The following is a 25,400-nucleotide window of genomic DNA, read 5'->3' as shown; positions in this document are numbered from 1 at the left end:
GATACACAATACTAAGTGAAACATGAAAACAAAATTCTTGGATTCCATTTTCATTACAAAAATAAACGAAATTAAATTTTAGTAAATTTCTAATATAAACAAAGTGCTACTAAGCACTTTATGTTTATATTAGATAGATAATGTATAGTTTACATAGAGATAAAATCCAACTACTTACTTTGAAGATATCTTAGAGACAAGACAACAAATCAATTTTAGGTATATCAAATCTTCCTAATAATATTGAACTTACTTCCCTAACAATTACACCAATATTAAAACAAATCTAATATCAATTTACGTTCTCCGAAAAATGAAGCTTCTTTAAACGTGCAAGATGTCATCACTTATCGACGTAAATAATTCCGGCAATAGTAAATAAAAAGGCAAATAGTAGAACGTTCAAATATCCGTAACAAAAGAAAATGCTCGTGACGTCGACGTCACTATTACAGCGAGGCGGATGCGCCCGTGACAAAAACCGACCGGACCATGATACGAATAAGGATTGTTATATGTTATTCAAGCTTTACATCCCAATTCTGCTTACGGTACGTATTTTTAGCGTAATCGCGTCGTTCTATTACCGCGGAGCGACGACGTCTGGAAAACGAGTCGTGAAACCGAACGAGCTTCGAGATGGATGTATCAAAAAGTGTTCTTGAAGCGATTGTTTTTAGAGTCAATTTCGTTTATAGAGTAAAAACGGGGCGCCAGGAGCCAAGAGGCTGTGCGCGCGCCTCTCGCAGTTGCCAGTTGGCGTGGACCGCAGTCGGCATGAGGCGCGCGCGGAGCGTCACGGGGCCCTTACGGCGAGCCCACCCTGCCTCTGGGGCCACCTGGAATGTCCAGGTACACGCCCTCACCACTCTCACAACTTATTAAAATTACTAATCTAATGTTAATAACCCTTAAAACATTTCTATGGTGCATTTTTTAATTCATACGGTTACAAATTATTTAAAAGGAAAGAGCCCGTATTTAAGTGACTATTGGAAACATACTCAACAGTTTGCAGAGGACTTGTTGCGCACGCAGCTCCACTCACTGCGTTGAATACATTTAAACTATTATTTATTATCATCGGCGTAAGTGACAGATGAATGGAAATTGAGGTGCTCGGTATTTATTTCCTCTGCCCCTTCCCACAAAACGATCGATTACCCGGCGCAAACATGAGAGTTCTCCTTTAACGCTAACACACTATGTTAGTCTTGGGTAAAGTAAATACTTTTTTTATTATTATTACTCTTCAAAACTTTGAAAACTTACAAAAATAAATGAAATTTTACTCACGATATTCTTCTAAACTTGGATATTCACTTGAATCTCCAAGTTCTCCAATCTTGGCCTATTAAGCGTTTGATTTCTTTTGCTGTGAAAATTATGTGGTTCACAACTAAATATAAAAATTTCAGCACCCAACCAACCCAACTTAATGTATGTTGAGTGTGTGTGTAGTATACTATGTTATGGTTACCTGTGGAGACGGCCTGTCTTGCAGTAGTCTATCGGCCGGCATGAATAAATGAATAAAATATATTTCTTTAGGTGGTCCGGGGCAAGATGAGCTCGCAGTGTCTGTGGCACGCATGTCGAGCCTTGTCTGCAGGACTATTGCTGATGTTACTAGGAGCGGCTATGGCTGTTATAGGTACGCACACATTTACGGTTAAAATTCTATACTGAACGTGTGGTTTAAATCCATGAGCGTGCATTTTCTTTCGTGCAATTCTCCAATAAGACAAAAAGTTATTTTAAAGTTAAATATTATTTTTAAATTCAATAAATAAGATGCCGAGATAGCTTTTTAATGATGCACTTAATGTAAACAAATCGCCATTACTACACGGTTTATAGCAACGCCTAGTGTCAACTATAAGACTACGTAAGTATGATTCATATTAAAATAGCGGCCAGTTAATAAATATTACACATACTAATTTAATCCCGATGGAAATAAGAGTGGGTCGCTGCAGTACAAAGAGAGCTTTCACTAGTTACCTTTCCGTTACTGACACTTCCGGCTTCCCGCTTCCAACTCATGTTGATGGCAACGCATGCATGTGAATGCAAGCAGTATTACATAATAATATCGCAAAGTTAAAAATTTGCTTAACTAGAATTGGTTGATGAAGTTAATAAGGTAAGACATTAAAACAATAAACATTTAAAATTTGGTCATATTTTGAAATGAAAATTTTAGTAATATACTTTAAAAAGCCTTGAAAAAAAAATACATTTTGAATAAATTTCCAACAAATCATGCATCAGCACAAGTTCTGTTCAAAAACACAGTTTACTACAAACTTACAACAAAACAAAAATAAAACTATTTACCGACACATGTATAAAAAGACCACTAAACATGTTCAATAAAAAATCTTTAATTATTTATTTTATTCTTATATTTCTTTACGAGAAGTATTTATGAAGTAGGTATTTATAGAGCATATGTTACGTTATAATTCAGAACGGACAGTAAAATAATGAAATTGTTTTAGGATACTATGCAGATACGTTATCGGTGGCGCAAGAAATACGAGGAAATGCTACAGTTTCAGTAAAGGATGAGGCTAGAGGGTTTCACCTCAACAATCTCTCTTACGCAGGACCAATTGTCATGGGATTTGGAGGTATACTTGCTTTTGTATTAAGTTTTTTTCACCCATGCTTAAGGCTTCTGAAACTTCAAAAAAATACAGTTCTGTAACAAATAATGTCTATACACACAGAACACGTGGAGAATGTCATATCAGTAGCAACACTAAGTATACCTACGGCAGGGTTGGGGTCGTGGGATGCCTCGGGATGCGGGTTATCATGGTGGTATTTGGGAAAGGTCTTGTAGTGCACGTCTATCGGCTAATATGATGATGATGATTATGCCATAATCTATTTAGTGTAGCTATTTGTCCTCAGTTCCATTTTTTGTAATTTTGTAATTGTGATGCGGAATAAATGTTTATCTTATCTTCCTTATGTTATAGTAAAATTATAAGATTAAAACGTAGGACAGTTAAAGTAGTTTCTCTGTTGATTAGGTTTTATAGTAGTGGCGGCATGTGTGATGACATTTGAAGCGCGTGATAGTGCTGCCAAGGTCACACCGGCGAGACCTCAGGCTTTACCAAGACCCTTACCTAGGAGAGGCCCACCCTGCGCGCCGGCACGCCTCGACCAACTAGGCGTATACCGGCTACCACACGCTTTGCCGCTGCCACTCCCACACGCCTTGCCAATACCAACTACACACAGAACGCGTCCGACTTATCTATACACGAGGTATTTACTGTAGTTGAAAATAATTTTAGCTTTGTCTTACGTTAATATATCTAGAAACAGTGCAATGGAATCACAAATCCATCATGTTCGCGACTTAAGCTTTATAACCATCGGTAACCTTGCTTAAAGTAGTCTTACAATCATTGTCTAATGTATACATTATAAGCGATGGGCATAGTTTAATCATACGTCCAGTCACCGTTCCATCTCATTAATCATTAAACAGCGACGGGAACCAGTGAATGTGTATGACACAGGAGTGATAAGGCCAGGGAGCGAGCGAGATTCGGTTCTGCGCCGGATTTACGTAGCGGTAGCGCGAGACCACCTCTGCCGGTGAGTGCGCTACGAAGACCACTACGCCGCTACGCGCTTTCTGTTGACGAACCACCTCAATCAGCAGTCAGGTATAAGGATGGCACGTCATAAATATAGACTTACTTTCTTTTAGTATTAGTTGCTTACACCTAAACCTATACTTTTATGTACTTTATTCAATATGAGGCTAATGAATTACTTTTAAATTTTATACAAGTAAAAAATTTATACCTGTTAGAATAATAATGTTTTTCTCAATAATAGAATGCATAATAGAATTATTATATTGCAGAACCAGAGAATGCTATATGCATGCAATATAGTCTCTTGCATCCATATGATATAACTAACTAACACCAGACAAAATTACAGAAAAGCGCTTGTGTAAAAACGAATAATAAATTACCGAATACACATTTTAATGATTATCTAATGCACTGACCAGCATGTTTTAAATAATATTATATCGCTTAATTAGTTATTATATGTACGCCTCTCTTGTGCGTATTAACAGATTACAGTAAATATAAAGATAATATTTTATTCTTTGGTATAATAATAAGATGGAGTAGTTCATAACTTATATCACATAAAACATACATTTACATGGAACGTATTAATAAACGAAAACATCCAAAAAAAGGTAATTTTAAAGCATAACAAACTCGCGTCTCATAACTTAAATAAATATTTCTTTAATGTATTTTTAATAGCACCTGTTATTCGTTATGTAAAATCAAGAGATTCAAAGATTAAAATAATAAACATTTTTGGCAAACATTATTATTAATTCTGTTCCCAATTCTGAAAGCCATAAAGCGGTCGTTTCTTTTTACTCACATGCATAAAGAGCTACTTATACTTAGCATACTCTCCACCGTATTATTCAGTAAACCGTAAAAAATTTTGCTCTTAAGGTTATTTTTTTATGTTTGTGTATATATCAACCATCTAGTTTATTTTTATAAAACTAATTGAATATTTAAGTTTGTGAATTATTAAAAATTAAAACGCGTCTAGTGAGTGAATACGAGCAGGGGCGGTAACTCAACATATTTGTATTCATCTTAATGGCGAGGAAAACGAATGCCTGGTGTGATCATTGTGGTATGTAATATATGTATCCTATTTAAAATTTTGTCCCGAACATAATGGCAGAGACAGCATCACTGATTGCGTTCGAATTTAAATTTGTACTTAATATTAAACATTACTAAAAAATTTAGCATAAATTGAATTCCTCGATCATAATTGAAAGATCTTTTCATTATCATTATATTATATAAGTTCACTGCAAAGCATAGGCGTCCCCCAAAGATCAACAAAATCGTGGCAATTACCGGTTTTGCGCTGTCTATATTCAGCTACTTCCTGCGACGTGCCGTATGTTCTTTTTTAAATTTATGTAAATACAAATAGTTACAAAAGGTTACATAACTGCATAAAATATACACTAACTTCAACTTCTTCCAAAACCTTAAAGCTGAACATAAATAACAACGAGAGAAACGAATGTGGTTGTATCATATACAATGGCTTAAGCCGTTGTTAATATCGTAATACAAGTAATCGCTTCTTGACGTCTTCTAACGCAAGTCTAGCATGCATATCTAGAACATTTGATTCTTTTGATTTTTTTTCTTTTTATTGGTGAGCGTACATAGCGCTTTGACTTTCCATGGGCTTATAATAAGTTTTTCTTATTTGAAATACTCGAGCTATATGAGAGCTTAGTATAAATCATACAAACTTTTTTGCTACTTACTCCCGATTTTAGAGCGTTAAAATTGATTAAATTATTAGGGTAATAGAAGAACAAAGCTAAGATAGTATGTGTTTACAAAATAAAACAATGAAAAGTCAAGGCATCAATATAATTTGGATATAAATATATATTTAGAAATTGTATTATTGGTTGCATTTTTGTGAATATACTATTGCCATATTCAAATTATTCATTCCATCAAGAAGACTCTGGAATAATGATAGTTGCTCTTTTTAAAATAATTTTACAATTTTGTTGTCTTCTATTTGTCATTTAAAAATCAGCATGCTAAGCACAGGCATGTTTGTTTTTAAAATAATATTTTATACAATAATATGCTTTATTGATCAATCTTTCCATTATTGTATAAAAGTGTAGATAGAGAGGAGTATTTTTTTACTAAAAAAAATATATTTTTCTACTAAACCTTGTTATTCTAGGATCATACATTTTACTGCTTATTACCAAAGAACAAATTGTGCATTATCTATGTGTTGATGCATAAAGAGGACGAAAGATGAAAATAAAACAGAAAAATTATAATAAAATCTTTTTAAAACATGAAGGGTTTTTAAGTGATAACAGAGCTAAGGAATCAATTGCTCTGACTGCTGTTAAAAGAATATTGTAAAAGTGACTACAAAGAAAAACCCATCTGAGTTTGTTTGTGAGCTCTTCTAAGCGTTTGGAACGCTAACAACTTTAGGTTGAAGGATACTTTATAGGTTCAATATGCTTCTTGTTTCTATCAAATCGAGCTCATATGGCAATACTTTCATGATCTATCCAATAATGATCTATTTAAATGATTTATGTGAATAATAAATTAAATAACTGAATATACAATATAGAGAGGACACAAAATTTTCTGGGACATTTTCTTCTGATTTGAGTAGGTTGTATTTATTACAATCATAAATTATTTACACTAGGGTATAAATATAACAACTGATTTATATAATACTACTATTTCCAAAATGACGAAAGCTGTATGTAGTTAAAAATAATACCCTGAGTATTATTTTTACTAAAAATCTTGTTTTTTTTTTCAGACAGTTTATCACTTTTTTTTAAATACGAAAAGTAATAAAATGTTCAAGGGGGATGAACGTTGAGATTAAATAGAGTCAATCAATAATGATAGAGCTTAATCACGCAATGTGAGTGAAATGTTCTAAATGTTACAGTGCAAGTGTCGCGGAGTCAGAATGCGGGTCGCAGTCGTCCTTGGCGCTAGATCTGCACGGGAGTGGCGCGTGCGCAGGAGTAACTTTGCGCGTACGGGACAATACTCGCCGCCGTCCGCTTGCCCGGCAACAGCGCCTACGAGAAGATACTCTCTTTCGTGAGAATATTTTACACGATTATTAAAATACAATACAATACCCGATCTATCCATCCTATCCTATACCTATCATATTTCTTCAAGATTAAAAGATTATGAAAATTAGCCCGTCAGATAGGGTTCTTACCATTAAAAGTTATACCTTCTGGCTGTACAAAGTCTGCAGGGACAGATAGTAAACAATAATTTATTTTATAATGTACTATTCCGAATTTTTAAAACACTTTTTATTACTGTATTATTATTACGTTATTTATCGCAGTGTGATGTTATGGTACGCAGAGGACGCTGCTGCCTAAGCTCTGAAAACTTGTTTGTAAGCTGTACCAAAAATCTCAGGCCTTACCGCAGGGCTACATGCACCAATAGGATAGTACTACGTAGGGAGGGGATAGGGCGTATCGTACATTAATTGAAAGCACATGAGCACTCACCCTGTTTGCAAAGTTTTTACACTCACAACCAATCACCTGTAGACTCGTTTAATGTGTTAATGCTAAACAAAGATTACTTACAAAGATAAGTTCTATATTTGATACACTACAAGCTGTCAGTATAAAGTGACTCATAATCATCGTTTTAGCCATAGGATTTCCGCTGCAGGGCAGTCTCTATCTCACAGATTTCCAATAGAACATTGTGGAAGTGGCCTGCCCACTAGGTATCCGCTAAGAATGCCGGTTACTTTCTATCATCTACGGATCTTATTATTCCTGATTCGAACTTGTATCATAGCTCTTCCCATAGCTCGTATAAGAGATACGATTAGTGCCAAACACAGAGTGAGCCCAGTGTGTTTGGCACTAATCGGTGTAACATAACTCCTGAAGATGCCCCGTGGAGGGGTGAAACCGTGTTGAGTAATTTCGCGGTGGCGGTTGTGTGATTCGCATTGTTTGCCGCATACGCATTTATCAGCGGGCTGGCGGGCGGTACACTCGGTTGCACGACTACCACTACATGTGTGGAAGTGGCTAAATATTGGTCCTTTTCTTACTTAGGATGGACTTCCGCAAGGTAACGCCTGATTCCATTAAATATTAAAGCATTACACCTTATACCCATGAAACAAAATTTAAGGGTCACAAAATAGTGTCTATAATAAAAATATGGCCATGAATATGTTTAAAAAGTTACGAATAGAAGTGATAATAAGAGCATATCAGGCAAAGGAAACAAAAGTAAAAATTTAGAAAAAACTTAATTATTTCTAAAAATTTCATTATTTCTACTTTAATTATTAAATCTTTCAGCGCTGTCAGGTGAAAATATCAGCAGCATAAATAATAAAGAAGAATCGTTACCGAGGTAAGTACTTTATAAAAATTTAAGATTTTTTAAAATAATGGTAGTGGTATTAATATATCGGCACTGAAGCATTATATACACTATACCCATAATTGCACGCCAAACCCGCCCACACGCAAAATACACGAATCTTAGAAACAATCCTGCAGCGCAAATTAGTGACGAACGGTATTATTAACTAAAGTTTAGTTTATGAAATTGTTAAACATTTTTTCCGAATAAACTGTTAGCCTAATTTACACTAAGTATGATCATTAACAATATTTATTATCTTACCAATAATTGAAAAAAAACTAAAACTTAAAGGATAATGAGAGGCTCTGTCATACTCCATAATAACGATGATATTGCATTTTTCTGCAAATAACCTATTATGGTTTTTTATGGCCCCCGCTATTAGGGGCCTCTTGTTCCCTTATCTTATTTGTGGTTCAGGGACGTTTTTATCTTTTAATGATTCACTTTTTTTTCCATGCCTTTCTGTCATACTTCTCATGATCTATCTTTCTTCTACTTACATTCTACGATTTCTATCTTTTTTTTCCTTACTTTCTACCGTTCATTCATCGCTTCACTTCCTTCACCTCGTTCCCTACTATCACAGCTTTTGGTTATCACATTATTTTTACTTCATCTAATCGTTTATTTTACATTTTATAATTTGGTTATTTTACATTTTACCACAGATTACATAGTTTTTGTTTTATTTACTTTATAATTATTTCTAATTGTTTTTAGCTACTACCTGTATTAGTTTTGTTTACATTTGTTACATGTTTTGGTTTTTTTTTTCAATAATCAAGGAACGCTGGCGTGTCGAGTTTTTCTTCTATTAATAAAGCGACGATGTCCTCACTTATTTTTTTACTTAACCTGCCTTCGAAATTGTACCGAAGTCCTCCAAACGCGGGCTACAAGGTAGACCACGGTCTGGTCCACGCCCGGTTCACAGAAGCACGAGGGGTTCTCCTTGTGCTTAAACCGGTGAAGGTACTCGAAGAACCCCCCAACTTAACTTATTATGTTAAATACTTGACAGTTACTTTTAATCAAAGTAAGCGACAGGAACAGCTAACTAAAATGTCAGAAAGCTTTAGATAAGCTCTCCAGAGAAGCTTTTTTTAGTATTAATTTTTTCAGCCTGTTTGCTATTCTTACTGGGAAAATGTTATGTAAACTTCTTGCCAGTTTCTTGGAGCATGAAAAATGCGTTGATATGCTGTTTGTTCCGGAGTAAATTTGGTCCTTCGCGTTTGCTTTAGTTAAATTCTATTATCTGTTGTTCATTTTACGTGGCATCTATAGATTAGTAACCGTGTGTTTCAATGTCCGAGACTAATAAATTTAAGTATTTCGCTTTGTTAATTTTTCTAAGACTGCATCAAAGCAGGTTGGTTAAGGCTTTACTAGACTTCAATAAAAAAAATTCAACGTCTTATTTTACAAAATCTATATTTCTTTTACAATCAAGTAACACCGGTTGCCCGGTGACAGAAATTACTTAGTATTAATTTATTGGTAACCGCTAAGCGAGAAAGTTGGAAGGTAACTGCGCTAACTTTTTAAATCGTAATTACGAACTATAATAATAATATAATCATAATGTCGAGGTGTTAGAGAGAAAAATGTTGGTTTGCAATCGACGCGTATTGTAAATCAAATGATCCGCTCGTCGCAGATATTTATTCGCGGTACAATATTCGACGTTTACTATACACCAATGTAAAAATTTTATTCACATGGATATTTGGAATTTTAGATTCATTTTTATTGATTATTTTCTGCCAATGTTGTACGAAAATGCTGCTCTCTACTCACACATAATTTAAACAAGTGCCACTCCTCACACGCTCAGAGAGACAATGGTGCTGCTTCATAATTTCTCCAGGTAAATTACTAAGCCAACGATCATTTTGACGCTACAAGAAATAATTTTTCACTGAGCTAACGGCAGCTCTAGGTTTTATTTTAACAAGTCTAAAGTTTACTTCAGCAAGTGGCAAGAAATTTTGAGGCCAGAATCCAAAAGTGTGTTCAGCGTGTAATTTTGATCACAACTGTTTTTTTTTTAAATTTAATTATGCATTTTTAAAGTTTTAAAATTAATGTGTACGTTTATTATTTAATTTTCAAAGCCTAATTCTGAAACCGGAACCCTTGTACATATTCTCAGTTCTTTAATAACATAATTTCTATGCTTTGATTGAGCATATAATCCCAAATTATCTACTCTATAATCTCCCTTAGGCCTTTTTACTGTTAATGTTTCCTTTAACCTTTTACTCGTCTAGAATCGTAGATGGCGATGTCGCAGCTGACCCGGTGGAAATGGTGCATTTGTCAGTCGAACAAGAAATGCGCTCCAGTAGCGCCCCTCCGCCGTTATACAACTCTCCCACCGCATCGCCCAACGAAAAAGAATCTCTTCAAAACTCTACCTTACCGTCCGTAACTGATACTTGTATACTTATCAATGAACCTGAAAAAATGTTCACTGAAAGCATTATAATCGAAACACAAGAAGAAAATTAAAAATAATGAAAGGAAAAAATAGACATCAATAGAAAAGAGAATTTAATACTTTAACACGTTTTTAAACTCTTAATGCGTTGCAGCCCTCAAGACTTACAGTGAACAGTGTTCTCCTATTTTTAAAGTCTCAAATTAGTTGCATATTTTTATAAATTTAGATATACAGTATCTAAAAAAAGTATTTACGAAAATTGAGTAAATTGAAACTTTATAGAGGCCGCCGTAATTGATTAAATTCTTTATATAAAAATGTTAAATTGACTAAACTATCTGTTCTTATAAAATTGAAAATAATAACTATTAGATAATTTATTGTACATTTCATACTCTGGTTTTAAATGACACGTATCTAAAAAAACTCTTTAGAACCCCTTGTTAAAAGATAAAAGACTGATAAAAGCGAATTTTGTAAAAAGAATCTACTATCTAATAACCACATAATTTTATTGTAATTAAAACAGTAAAACTTTTATAAAACTACAAAACGGGAAGTGTATGTTGCGCTTTGGTGAATATTATCGTCGTTTCAATCATAAGATATGTGTAATTACTGTAGACATGTGGTGTTGTATTCTTGTTTACAATTATTTATTCTTAATCTTGTCCATAGAAAAATGTATTTTCAGTAAACATATATACTTCTATTATAACTATTAACCTCTCTACCTAATAAGAGGATCCGTAAAAATGCCATTAAAAACTTTGATCATATCGAAGAACATGACATGTTTACGCGTTACTGTCTTCACGGTGGCCTCTTAATTAGGACTTAAATTAGAGTACCCTCAAGTTAAGTATGTGTCAAATGTGATAATTGTGTCTAATTGTTTGTTAAAAAGTGCCATCTATATCAGTGTATCGTAGAAAAAATAAACAAGGTAATTGATTAGATGAATTCTGTAATAAGTAATATCTATAATTAAGAGTTACCGAAAAACATTACTTAGGCTTGGACGTCGACGTGCGTTGTCTCTATACTCAAGTGTTCTAGTGTTATGATGTGTATATTGGTAATAATGTAGTTTGTCGTATGTTGTCGTAACCTTAATCCTTATATCCCTGACAACGGCTCTAAAATAACAACACGCACTTTTTTAAACTTAAAAAAATATTCTTTCCTTATTTTTTCCAAAAAAAAATAATGTTCTTTTGAAATAAAATTATAACTAATAAAGCATTAAATTTAAAGAATAGTTAAAGCACAAATAACTTCATGCAGCATAAGTGCACAGTAAGTGAAATAATGTTTATTTCTTTGTAAAGGTAAGAAGGTATAAAAATACGTTATAATTAAACTGTTTTGGTACACCTTCTGTAGACAAATGTTATTATAAGTTAATATAATTATAATTAAAAAGGTATCACAGTAAAAAAGAATATATTTAAAATGAAGAAAATATTAATATTTTGTTCAATGGATTAGAAGAATTTTTCGTAATTTAAAGCATTTAAAAGAATTTTGTTCTTACTAAACTAATAAAGCAATAAAGCCCGTATTGACCGTCATGTAATAAAAATTAATGCTAAACCATGATGAAATTTGAGGCGTATCCTTTTAAACAGATTTATTACAGTTACGTACTTGTTGAATTTAGAGTCTCAATTTTTAAGGCAAAAGCCTAAAACCTTAAAAAAACTATTAGTATTTATTTTGTATTTTTTAACAAAACTTTTACCATTTTATTGTATTAAACAAATAACGAGAGAATTATAAAAAAAATCTACTATACATTTTTAAGCAATATTTTAAGTGGGAACCTTGTAGATTCTACATTTCGTTACTTTCACATCAATTGTTACATTTTTGTTATATTATGCAATTTTTATTACATTTGTCATAATATGTAATTAGATAGATTGAACATTAATTGACATTGTTGTGTAGTTGTTTACACTATTTAACGAAAATAAATATTAAAGAAAATCTTTATCGGTTAAAACATACAAAATTAAATGTTCTTAAGAAATTTTAAATGTCAGTGTGTAGAGAGTATTACAAGAACATGGAATTTTTTTACTAAGCATAGATAGCTAGATCTAAAAGTAATAAAACTAACCAAAATTGTTGAAAATTGTCAGAATTTTTAATACATCAGTGTTATGAACATCATACTAAAACAATAATTTGTAATGGCAAATAAAGGAAACAATTTTAAAATTTATTACGTTGCGATACAGATGTCATCTTTACTTTCGAAAATAAGTTAAAGCAAATATTTAAGTTCATGGTTCGGTAAATAAAAAAGAATAACTTAATATTTTTTCTATTGATTTTTAAATTATCCAAAGTGAGTGCAAAATGCAGCCAATATTTAAAATCCACCCCCGTAAGATGACAGGTTTCACTTAAGATTTATATAATATGCATGATATATTACAAAATTTCTATTAAATATCGAATTGAGCTGCCTTTATAACACCGTTCCTTTAAAATCTCTTCTTAAAACTTATCGAAGTAAGTAAAATATGCTAGTAGTAAACTAGTGTATTATTGAAACAGGTCAAGTTTTTAAGTAATTGATAAACATTTACTATGACATTTATCTTTGACAGGCTTATGAATAAATATACCTTCCATGACATTTAGTCTTAAAAACCAACAATAATTTTTCGCCTTTTCTGTATTTCATTTAGGCTTTAATTTCCGTGGTTTTAGTTTTGTGACGTTTTGTGGAGCTTTAAGTTCCAGTGGTTGATTTCAAGCATTTTTGACAGTTTTATACTTACATTAGCATTTTTATATTGGAGAGAAATTTACAACGTACTTGAAAATTTTAGTGTGGTATAAGATTATATGTAATTAATCCAAATGGTTGTTGTGATGTCTATTAAAATTGTTGATGAAACCATATGCTTTTATTTTTGAAAAATTAATTATGCGATGGGATTTTCTTTTTCTTAATTATTATTCAAATACGAAAAGATCTTTAAATAATAAATTAAACTATTGTCTAGTACAGGTACGTTAAAGCGACATTTATATGCCCATTGGCATTTACAAATTACTAACAAACTCGGGCCATTTGAGAGTCCCCGAACTCTAAGCCGCTTATTATAGGTGTGGTTTCGCTCACTCCCCGACTCGACTAGTTACAAGGGCCCCAAGAAGGGACCTCGAGCTGTCACTCGAATCGCATTGACCATTCGACGACAACCAAGAGAGATGGACCTTAGCGGGACCGGTCGCTATAATTAGATTATCGAGAAAAGTTCTAAAACAAACTTTACTACTACTGGAAGAAACCACCTCTTCTTTCAGAGTTAATGTAAAAAGAAACATACCGGTATCGTCAGCATGCCTAAGACCGTGGTTTGGTAACAAAGCCGCTTAATTTGGTTCTAAATGTTGTCACATCATCCGAGAGGATGAGAGCGTGTGTCGGTTTTGCGGAGAATGCAATGCTTGAATTTCTCTAGGGTCTTGAAGGTGATTACCTACGATCATAGAGTTGCTATTGATGGCAGTGTCACCGACCTGATCCTTTTTTAAATAATTGGCCCATAGTTGGTAGTTCCTGCGTTGACAAAGATATTCAATGCAAACGTACGGAGCGCCAGCGCCCAAGAATCCGTAAAAATTCAGCGTAACAATTTCCGTAACCTCAAACTATAAGATTTATCTAGGTATTTTCTTGTAATTTGTCTTACTAATATTTTAGCAACACAATTTTTTAAAAGAAATGAAACTTAGAAGCATGTACGTATATTTCAATAGTATACAATACTTGAAGATTGTGTCTGTCGGATCGAAATAAATAACATTTTGTATTATTCAAACTAAATTAAAAATAAATGTGTATCTACTTATTAGATCTGCGAATAAAGAAATTTTCAGTAGCGAATACAGTAAAAGGGTCGCAATTTTTTGATTGATTGATATTTTTTGCAAGGAAGCGCGAATAAGGAGTTTTGATTGTATATAAAATTATGTATATAAAGTAATAATAAAGTAATATATTAATTGAAAAATTTGGTTGCCTGTAAGAAAGTGCCACAAGCCATAAGATCGCCCATTGTACTGTTTTAGTAATGTTTCTATATATTTCTTTCTGTAACGTTTAAACAAAAAAAATATTAAATAAATGAAAAACAAAAACTAAAAAATATGTCAGGGTAAATTAACTTAATTAAAAATACAATGATTAACTAAAAAATACGTCACCGTATCTTCGTAGGACACGTAATTCCCCACCATCCAATTACAGCAATGTTGTTAAAGTTCAACGGATTTAATTATTAGGCGTTAATAGTCACCTCTTGTTCAAGCAACAAAACGAAAAGCTCATTAATTATACGGTTTCACTTAAAAGCGTTCTCTTGTTACGACACCTTTGATTCCAATAATAGAAATAAGCATCGCATTCATTATTGGAAATCTATGTCATTGGAATCGTGGAAATCTCTACTAATCCTATCACTGGAATCTACGTGGATAATCCGTTAAATTTCATTAGCAAATGTCAGATATATAACGAGGGAACGGAGAACAACAGTCAGCAGTCAGTCAGTTGGTGGATTCAAACACACTACCGAGGGCTGCTCACAAGATGATCCCGCCCGCCGTGATGGACAACCACACCGATAATAATTATAACTACGGTGCTTACTTTGCACCTTACAGGTATGTGTTTTACTTGATTTGTACATATTACGAAATATTTATTCGAGAATAAATATTTAAAAATTATAATAATCAATTCAGCCATAGGACGTCCAAAGCATGACATAGGGTCCCCCCTAAGTTTCCACCGGTTGGAAGTGGCCTGCATCCAGCGTCTTTTGACGATCTTAACATGTTGTCATGTTTTTTTCCACCTTATAGGTGGTCTAGCGCTATATTGCCGCTCTGTGATCTCCAATAAAGAACTGTAAGACCCCTACGGCCATCTGACTTGCACGCTATATGGATAGCACTTTACCGCTTCAATTTGCAAATTCGACCGGCTATCTCGGTTATTTTCGTTCGTTCAATATCTCTTCATAGAGAATTGCCAATTCTTAGTTGCCTGCCACGATGACTTACAGTTATCAAGTAAACTACTTCTTTATTTATTGCATATTTTTAATGGACATTAAAACTGATATGTCGTTACTTTTATAATCAATATTTGTCCACAGATCAGATGAACCCGTGGAGATGTTAGGAGCCGGTTTAACTGGTGTTGATTTGGAAGCGATCCCAGAGCATTGGTTCGCTTACGCTGCACCTCCTGCGAGCGCCCATACGGCTCTCGCCCTCGTTTATGTTTTCTTTACAGCCGCTGCTTTAATCGGAAATGGACTGGTCATTTTTATATTTTCCACGTTCGTATGAAACACTATTAACATTTAAATAAAAAAGATTATAGTACTCACTCGGTTGAATTAAATAATTAAACCAAACTTTATTCTAACGATAGCATTCCTCATACAAACTTATGTTTCTAGAATCGCTTAACTCCCGTTCATACTAGGAAGACGCGTTGCTGGAGTTTCTTCTCCCATCGCTAACGCTTATCTATGAAATAGTAGTGTTATTAGTCAGGCAATAACAACGACCTAGTTGAGGTTCGGTCCACTCGAGTGTAAATGAAATATGAAACTGTTGAAATTTTTTTTTTTTTAAATGAACCTGATATTTCATGGACGTTTTTGAGCCCAGTGACTTTGTGGAGCCATCCGACGAAACGATTTAAGAGCTCGGCCTCGTTCGAATCCGTTGTAATAATAGTACATAGCGCCTCGGGACGGGACTCCCCTAGGAACTCTCAAGTTTTGCTACTATAAAATAGATCTTGAGCTATGCGCCCTCTGCGCCCTGCCGCCTAGATCTCACAGAATCAGGAAATATCACTTTGGCAGCAGTGAAAGTTCCATAAAAAATAATCGCTTAAATTTACTGCAGAAATAAAAAATGAATGCCGATTGACAAATAATTAATTTTCCAGAACAAAGAGTCTGCGAACTCCTAGCAACCTTCTCGTTCTACAACTGGCTGTCTTAGACTTTTTCATGATGTTAAAAGCACCAATATTCATTTATAATAGTATAAAACGTGGCTTCGCTACTGGCGTTATTGGGTGTCAAATTTTCGCATTTATGGGTTCGTGTAGTGGGATCGGTGCGGGACTAACCAACGCTTGTATTGCCTATGACAGGTGAGCATTATTTGTAATTATTTAAATACAATATAGCCACTATCTTCATCATAACTTTTTACTCAGAATTTGAACCTTAATTCGTGCATGGTGCGGCCAAAGCATTAAAACCATAGTCATATTTATGGATCTATATGTATTTTTGATCTCAACAAACCATCATTATCCTGTCAGCCGACAAACACCCACTGTAAGGCATAGGCGTCCTCCAAAGGTCGCCTCGATAACCAGTCTCAAGCTGCCCATAATCCCCGCTTTTATTACCCTTCTTACAAGTCTAGTTAAATAAACATTTTTAAATTTCTGCAGGCATTCAACAATAACTCGACCGCTTGACGGCCGACTCTCACGTGGTAAAGTCTTACTGATGATGGTCTGCGTTTGGTTATACACCGCACCTTGGGCAATACTGCCATTGCTACACATCTGGGGTCGATACGTACCAGGTAATTTATAATCAATTCATTTTAATTTTCATTAAAAGGGACGAATGTTACGTTCTTTACAAATAAATGTACAAAAGAATAATTAATAATGTTAGAACCTCACTTGATTAAATCCCTAAAAACATTTTATTTTCACTACAAAAGGTAATTACTAAGTTATTTGCAACTAAATTTATTTAAAGAATCATCATTAATGTAATTATTTACTTTATCTGATTAAATTGATATAAAACATTTGTCATTAAAAGAAACTAATACTAAGTTTGTTGCGATTAAATGTAAAACATTGAATGATTATTAATGTTATAATCAATTTCAGAGGGTTTCCTGACATCCTGTACCTTTGATTACCTTACCGATACATTCGACTATAAGCTATTCGTAGCTTGTATGTTTGTTTGCGTCTACGTGTTTCCGATGCTTGCCATTATGTATTTTTACAGTGGAATCGTTAAACAAGTATTTGCACACGAAGCTGCTTTAAGGTAAGTATACATAATCTTGTACATAACATTAATAACAACACAATCAATAACAACAAAGATCGATAATTTATAAGTATCTGAAAAAAAAATTGACTTTTTAACTCCAATTTGAAATTTAATGTGCGTTATGTCAAATAGGGAACAAGCGAAGAAGATGAACGTTGATTCGCTAAGATCGAACCAGGCCGCTGGCGCGGAATCGGCAGAGATTCGTATAGCCAAGGCGGCACTGACCGTGTGCTTCCTCTATGTTGCATCGTGGACTCCCTACGGTGTGATGTCACTCATAGGGGCTTTCGGTGACAAAACTCTTTTGACGCCTGGGGTAACATTGTTATTTATTAAATAGTAATAAGTATCTCTTTCGTTGAAAGACACTGCATGCAAACCCGTCCTGACCGGTCCCATTAAAAATAAACCTGCAAGACCTTCTTTGATTCGGTTTTTATCTCCTCAATCCTGTCAAAATGACTAACCCGCTTTAGCCTTCTAATTTTGCTGATCAGCCAGAAGTCACAACAAGCCATATCTGGCGAAAACGATAATTGCAGAGCGATAAGAATCGAATTTTTGACGCTTTTTTCAAAAATTTAACTATTTTGGTACCAAAGGAAAATTAACACGTTTGACTCAAAACATCTTTTAAAATGATTTGGACTGAGCCATATGATATTCGAACTATTGACAAATAAACACTTGGTAAATGTTATAGACAGTCCAACCAAGCTAGGAAAAAAAAACCTGCCTTCCTAATTCCGGGGCATTTTAAATGACAATTTCATCTTCCTTTTTGATAACTGTACTATATGGGAGAATCCAATAGTTAGCATCCTACGGTTGAACCGATGATGATGATAAATAATGACTTCAATTACATATAAAGTACTAAAGAAACGAAAACACGTCTTTGATTTATTGTTTATAATATCATTAATGAATTTAAATATCTGTTAGTTCTGCCATAAACAGAACAGTAGATCCAGATAAGTCGCACGCTTTCCTCATAATGTTGCATATCGTCATCGGCTCGTTAATCAAACTTCACCAGAATATAGTGCAATATAAGTAATTTTGAACGTGTTATAGATAATTAATATTAAATTGTTAATTTTTTCCCCCAGGTAACAATGATTCCCGCCCTTGCATGTAAGGGTGTCGCTTGTATTGATCCATGGGTTTATGCAATCAGTCATCCAAAATACAGGTTGGTATGGTCATCAAATATGAGTTTCCGTAATCGTTTCAAAATATATAGATTTAGAATATAGAGCTATTATAGTAAAAAAGGAACAAGATTCAGAGATTGATATAAGAGTAACTACGCTTTACATCTTAATTTTTTTATAGTTTTAACAATAATTTGTAACGAAATTCGATTATTTTTACATTTCAGACAAGAACTGCAACGTCGAATGCCGTGGCTCCAGATCGACGAGCCCGATGATAATGTCTCTAATGCAACGAATAACACAGCTAACAGTGCAGCAACAGCGTAACTTTAGAAAAATAATAAGAAACATAATGCGCAAAAAGTTACTGACAAACACAGCTTGAGATAACTTTTTGTAATGGAAAAGATATATAATGGTTATCCGAGTAATATAATATTTAGATTATTATTTAAAATATGAATAATTAATACTCAATATTGTAATTTAACCCCATAACGATTAGTATTATTATATATAGCGTAACGAGCTTACAATGAGTTTTAAAAAAAATCGGTGAAAAGTAACGAAACGGCTCGATTCATGGACTTCGAATTATTATACTCATTATATTTCATGGATATGTAAAAATGAAGCATTAAAATAAACTGGAATTGTAAAAAAATATAATACTTTTAATTCTCTTCGCGTACATCATACGCAATCAACCTCTTAATATCAAATCTCTAGTAATCCGTAATTTAAAAATGTTAACGTTTTACAAATAAACCTGTCAATAAGGCTAACAATGTGGTCGTAAATATAAAGTACAAAACAATTTAAGCCTTAACAGTAATTATCAGTACATTGACAAATACACAACTAGTCTGTGTAATAAAAGTTAATTTACGCAAAACTTAAAAGATCTTAAAACAATTTTTTTAAATATATAAAAGTAAAATGTATACCGATTATCTTTTATTTTTATTATAATTATTATCTATTTATAAAGTGGTACTTTAATTAAGCACTTAATTGAAGTACTGCTCTATAAATAGAGTATAAACATAGTAGTAATAAAGTATTAATAAGCCTAATAGTAAATTATAATTATAACACTTCATACACATCTTGTAGTTTATCATTAAAAATAAACTCAAAAATTATACATGACTTGTGTTTTTTGTAACTCATCCGTTTTGATAATTGTAATGAGTTGCAACACTAGGAATTGAGAACCTTTGGAATAGAGGTTCTCTACTCTATGGGTTCTGAAGATTAATTGAAATAAAAGACTGTTTTATGAAGTAAACCGCATGACTGTTGCAGACGGAACGGTGTTATGGAATGCTCGTGTTGACAGAGTTACATGGCTATTTATGCACCTGCGGGAATAACATCATGAAGATATTTAATAGAATCAGGCGTTACCTCGCGGAAGTCCATCCTAAGTAAGAAAAGGACCAATATTTAACTCCTGAAGATGCCCCGTGTAGGGGTGAAACACGTGTTGAGTGATTTGGCGGTGGCGGTTGTGTGATTCGCATTGTTTGCCGCATACGCATTTATCAGCGGGCTGGCGGGCGGTGCATTTTATTGCACGACTACCACTGCATGTGCGGAAGTGGCTAAATATTGGTCCTTTTCTTAAATCATGAAGAGTCACCACAGTCGCACAGTACATGAGTTACAGGCCTGTTGCGCTTTAGCCGGTATTTGAAGTACGTCGTCTGTCAATAAGAATATTATTTTCTCCTTGCTTGAAGAACGACGTCAGTTTGAGCTTTTCAAGGTTCAAGTAGGGTAGGTATAGTAAGTAAAGTCTACGGGTAATTTGATGAGTTCGCGAGAACTGAAGTCCAGTTTATTGGCACGCTTCCTGTTGGCTCGTCGGTAGACTTCCATGAGTTTGATGAGTCTTCGTTGCTATGCTCCGTCGAGCTTAGGTATACACACTTAACATGATGGATTAACATTGTAATCTGCTGGAACTGATTCATACTGGCCAGGGAAATAGCATCTTGATTTACGTGTGAGAAGTTCGTGTGCCTTGTTCTTATTGTTGATGGAAGGCGTGAAGTGGTAGCGCATGTGCAGCGTAGAACATTCGCTGTAGATTTGCTTGTAGAGGCAGGCACTTAGATTTACTGCACCTTCAGACTATCGTATTACAAAAGAGTAAGTAGCGCTCAGTCATGCTGCAGTACCTACGTTCGCTAAATCGCCGATGTGCGGTGTAAACGCAGTGAATCGTTTCGACACAGAATAATGCATTGGCGATGACGTTGTTAGTATTTGGCGCGGAGTTCCGCAGTTTTTTTTATTTTATTTGTTCTTTTCCAACATTAAATAAAACTTACTTGACATAATTTTAATATGATGGTGTAAATATTTAAAATTATCTACAGAGTCCTTTACTAAATTAATTGTTCTAAAATTATAATGGTGTCCTCTTATTTTATTGGAGACTTAGCCGAAGAGTCGATATCAGTAAGAGTCGTTATGGTCTTACAATGTTTAAAAATTGTACAATTAAATCTTCATTTACTCGCATGTTCTGTTTAGTAATAACATATAAAGTGAAAAAATATATAAATCTTTTTCTGGCAACTTTGAATTGAACTTTATTGAATTCACAGGAATCAAGTTTATGAAAAATTTAAAAGAATTAAGCAACCGCTTTCAAGTATCAAGTATTACATTCGTTTGTTTTAAATGAATGTCCTGTAATTTCTGTTGCTTTACTTTTACAACTTATCATAACTATACTTGGAAATCGTAGATCCGGAATCCCAGACCTTAAACCACTTATCAAAATGTAATATCATGCAGTGAGCTTTAGCTTAATCACAGTAACTTAATTTTGTTACAATTGTAAAATAAAAACACTGGTCCGATTGGAGAATCACAATAAGATTCACTTTCATTTTGATTGTTGAGTTGGATACAGAGAAGCAATATATTCTTTAGTCTTATGTAATGAAAGAATTAAGTCCTTGTTGTAAAAACTTTCAATAACTGAATAAACAGTTAACAAAAGCACAAAAATTTTTTCCAGAGCAGATAGAAAATATTTCTCATTGGGTGCCTAACTGCCTACACAGTTTAGCTCCGAGTTCCCCAAACTTTTTTGTGTCGTAGACCCCTTGCCAGGTTTTCCCGTGTTGGGTAGACCCCCAACTTACCTGATATTGATTTCCTGTAAATTTCTAACTGTAGTGAAGTTTACTGTTAAAAACTTAAAGTAAAAACATGTTAATTTAAACATTTATTAATTGAATTGAATATAAAACTACTCAAATTAAATTTTGTATCTGTTATGTAAAATATACTTAACATTAAATAAACATAAAATAAACTATAAATAAAATAACATAAGCAATTAGTCAATATTTTTAGAGAGAAGGATGAACCTGATGCTTTAATAATAAATTATCAACATTTGGCGTCAATTTTGTAAGGGTTAATCTTAAATCTCTTCGGCTAATTATGTCCAGTCTGTTTCTTTTTTTCGTTAGGAGATTGGTAACAGCGCTGAGCCCTCTTTCCACTAGGTATGACGATGGAAAGGAAATTAAAAATTTCCTTGCTATATTCCATAATACGGGATAAGTAACGAGTATGTTGCTTTGCAGCCAGAATTGCTGATAAAAATATCCTCAAACCTAGATTAAAAATCTGAATAGAGGGCATTTTAATGTTGAATGTAAGTTGAAACGTCGTCTTCCTGGCAGCTTGTCTGTGACAAATTGGGGAACTAAGAAAATTCGCCCCGTCCAATATTATGCTTCATTAGTTTAACTTTGGCAAGAAACGCTGATAAGATGGACTTTGTTTTAATCAAATTTAAACAGTCACCTTGTAATTGCAAATTAACCATATTAAATTTTGTAAACAAATCTGTTAAATAGGCGATGTCTGATTTCCTCTTCATTAAATTTTCTTTTAATTTTTTTTCTTTAGTATCCAGAAATTCTAAAATAGTCTCAAAAAGTGCAAAAAATCTTGTCAAACATAAGCCTTTCGACAGCCAGCGTACTTCAGTGTGAAGGAGTAATTGATGAAAGTGTTCGTCATTTTCTTCACACAACTGCGCAAATAACCGCGTATTCAACGCGTTGCTTCGGATTCGGTTTACTGCATCAATGACTAAATGAAGTGATTCATGCAATCTAACACTCAAATTTTTAGCAACCAAATGTTGTCGATGGATGACGAAATGACTAACACTAACACCCTGACACATTTTGTTTTAAATAGCTTATAAATCCACGATAACGTCAAACCATGGCAAGTGCTCCATCTGTAGCTACTGATATTATATTTGGTAAAGGAATTGCTTTTTCAATGAAGTAATCCTTCAAAACATGAAATATTGATTCCCCTTTAGTAGCAGTTATCAAAGTTCTTGCGAAGAGCAGTTCTTCGTAGATTTCTTGATTTATAATAAAACGAACATATGCCAATAATAATGCTGTATTATCAGGTGAAGTGGACTCGTCCAGTTGTATAGAGAAATGGGTCATTTGCAAATAACATAAGAAGCTGTCAATATCAGAACTCATTTCATCAATACGTCTTTCAACAGTATTATTGCTTAAGGGAATTCTTTTAATGATATCAGATGCGGGTTTGTGTAAAACAGTTTTTAAAACCTCTTCAACGGGTGGCAAAATTAACTTCTCTCCGATAGTATGCGGTTTTCCGGATTTTGCTATAAGTAACGAGATGCCCGCAAACCATCATCATTTCTTTGCGACGTCGAAGCGAACATTTTGTCCAGAGTAGGTCTCTTCTGTAGTTTATCTTTGAGTGTTTGAAAGTATTTCAAATCTTTCTCTGTTTTATTAGGGTGGCATCTTCTCAGATGATCTTGCAGTTTAGATGGTTTCATAGCGTCATTGTTCAAAACTTTGTTGCATAAAAGGTCGTTTGTCCAGCAATGATGGAATCAAGCCAAATTTCAAATAATGAACACTGTACTGTCTACATTTTTTTTTAGATTCGGACATCAGTCATCTGTGGGCAAAATTAAATTATTTAAATAAGACAGAAAATCCAGCAGGTGTATATTAAAAATATTTTTGGATTTTTCCGAAAACATTCCATAATTCGAACATCTTGCAACAATTAGCTCGAATTATGGAGATTGCGCTGTAATTATAATACCGATTGCTAAAACTTTCAAAAAGAAACTATTGAGGAGTACTCGTGTAATTTTGCATAATTGAATATTAAACTACTAATAACTAAAGTCATGATTGGCTAACTACGGGTACAAAACTAAAATTTAATAAAAAATAATGTACTTACTTTTCTCCAGCACTCTCAAACAAAATAACACTGACTCATTATAATTTGTGTGATATACTATCTGTTTATATTTTTTAAAATATTTTCTTGGCACTTTTCTTTTCAAGATTCAGGAAACGAATAAACGTATTTATCCCACATTCGTATTTATAGAGTGACGAATTGAACAAGTCAGTGCAAGGTAGCTAAGCTCTGAGACTGCGACTCTCAGGTTTTTACAAGTTCAAAATGTATTGCAACCACAAAGCGAATACCAACATCCTACAACTTACACAATTTTATAAACATATATAATAATTTTTTTACTTCATAGGTACCTTTAAAAAATAATATAAATGTTTTGATATTATAAGATAGTATGATGTAAGTAAGTAAATAGGTACTATCAATGTTTGTGTTGAGATCCACTATCGTGGACCCCCATTTTCATTTCATGGACCCCCAAATTTTTTTTCGCTAATGTAGGCCCCTTGCAGGTTGTCATAGACCCCTAGGGGTCGATATAGACCACTTTGGAAATCACTGGTTTAGCTTAATCATAATAAATCCCTCAATGCATGTTAACTTAAATTACAAGTTTGAAGTTCATTGGTTTAACCAGTAAGTTTAAAATTGTCATATAAATATATTGAGGCAATGATTGTTAACATTAATATTCAGAAAAATTTACCCCTATACTGGAAATTAAAAAGAATGTTTCAATGAAAGAATATATACGAGGGTGAATCAAAAAATTCTTGGAATCAATATTAAAAAATGCAAAGATTTAAATAATAATATTTTATTTTTCTTAAATAATGCAATGCATTTAGAATAACGCGTTTCTAACTTGCTTATTCCTTGTGAAAAAAAATTATTTTCTTGACTCTCGAAAAAGTCCTCTACGGCAGCTATAACCGCGTCATTATCGTGAAATTTTGTTCCACGAATTTCCTCTTTCAATTTTGGAAATAAGTGAAAATCACTTGGGGCTAAGTCCGGAAAATATGGTGAGTGGTCAAGGAGATTGAAGCCAGCACAGCGAATTGCGTTGAGCGCAACTTCCGATCGATTAGCAGGAGCGTTATCTTGAAGGAACGACACGCCCAACGACAGTTTTCCACGACGTTTTTCTTTAATCACTTCACGCACTTTCGGGATTAAATTTGCATAATAGGGTCCAGTAATCGTCTGGCCTTTTGGCATGTAATCAATAAAAAGGATTCCTTCACTATCCCAGAACACAGAGGCCATAACTTTGCCAGCGGTAGGAGCAACTCGAAATTTCTTAATGGATGGAGAGGATGGTCGTTTCCAAGACATGCTTTGTCTTTTAGTT

The 25,400-nt window shown here is 33.7% G+C and overlaps 2 protein-coding genes across 4 annotated transcripts; both read left to right on the top strand.

Annotated features, from left to right (window-relative positions):
• Positions 1 to 777: 777 nt before the first annotated feature.
• On the top strand, positions 778 to 10,553 carry LOC137919525 (uncharacterized). The gene is made up of 8 exons (XM_068762618.1): positions 778 to 852; positions 1,552 to 1,654; positions 2,505 to 2,636; positions 3,045 to 3,294; positions 3,543 to 3,692; positions 6,556 to 6,713; positions 7,967 to 8,021; positions 10,313 to 10,553. The coding sequence occupies exons 1-8, from the start codon at positions 778 to 780 to the stop codon at positions 10,551 to 10,553; spliced, it is 1,164 nt and encodes a 387-aa protein (XP_068618719.1).
• Positions 10,554 to 15,100: 4,547 nt separating this feature from the next.
• Positions 15,101 to 19,165, top strand: LOC137919555 (opsin-2-like). Of its 3 annotated transcripts, none has more exons than XM_068762650.1 (8): positions 15,101 to 15,174; positions 15,672 to 15,857; positions 16,481 to 16,690; positions 17,000 to 17,136; positions 17,456 to 17,621; positions 17,760 to 17,946; positions 18,743 to 18,825; positions 19,015 to 19,165. In XM_068762650.1, exons 1-8 carry the CDS (start codon positions 15,101 to 15,103, stop codon positions 19,115 to 19,117), a joined length of 1,146 nt encoding a protein of 381 aa, XP_068618751.1. In that variant the 3' UTR covers positions 19,118 to 19,165. The 3 variants fall into 3 exon arrangements, with proteins under 3 accessions (XP_068618751.1, XP_068618752.1, XP_068618753.1); XM_068762651.1 differs by having other exon boundaries at positions 15,119 to 15,180; XM_068762652.1 differs by lacking the exon at positions 15,101 to 15,174 and adding an exon at positions 15,266 to 15,283 and having other exon boundaries at positions 15,691 to 15,857.
• The last annotated feature ends 6,235 nt before the right edge of the window (positions 19,166 to 25,400 follow it).

Source organism: Battus philenor, unplaced genomic scaffold (assembly GCF_028537555.1).
Source record: "Battus philenor isolate CCGP_79_NKW_IND1 unplaced genomic scaffold, ilBatPhil1.0.hap1 SCAF_16, whole genome shotgun sequence".
NCBI lineage: Eukaryota > Metazoa > Arthropoda > Insecta > Lepidoptera > Papilionidae > Battus > Battus philenor.
Note: the sequence above shows the minus strand (reverse complement) of the source record. Positions and strands in the feature narration are given on the sequence as shown.

Excerpts from the sequence above, each read along its gene's own strand:
- LOC137919525 (XM_068762618.1), top strand. The coding sequence starts at position 778 with ATGAGGCGCGCGCGGAGCGTCACGGGGCCCTTACGGCGAGCCCACCCT. Across the intron at positions 853-1,551 it reads GGGCCACCTGGAATGTCCAG|GTGGTCCGGGGCAAGATGAG; the intron begins GTACACGCCCTC and ends ATATTTCTTTAG. Across the intron at positions 6,714-7,966 it reads ACGAGAAGATACTCTCTTTC|CGCTGTCAGGTGAAAATATC; the intron begins GTGAGAATATTT and ends TAAATCTTTCAG.
- LOC137919555 (XM_068762650.1), top strand. The coding sequence starts at position 15,101 with ATGATCCCGCCCGCCGTGATGGACAACCACACCGATAATAATTATAAC. Across the intron at positions 17,137-17,455 it reads CTGGGGTCGATACGTACCAG|AGGGTTTCCTGACATCCTGT; the intron begins GTAATTTATAAT and ends AATCAATTTCAG. Across the intron at positions 17,947-18,742 it reads AAACTCTTTTGACGCCTGGG|GTAACAATGATTCCCGCCCT; the intron begins GTAACATTGTTA and ends TTTTTCCCCCAG.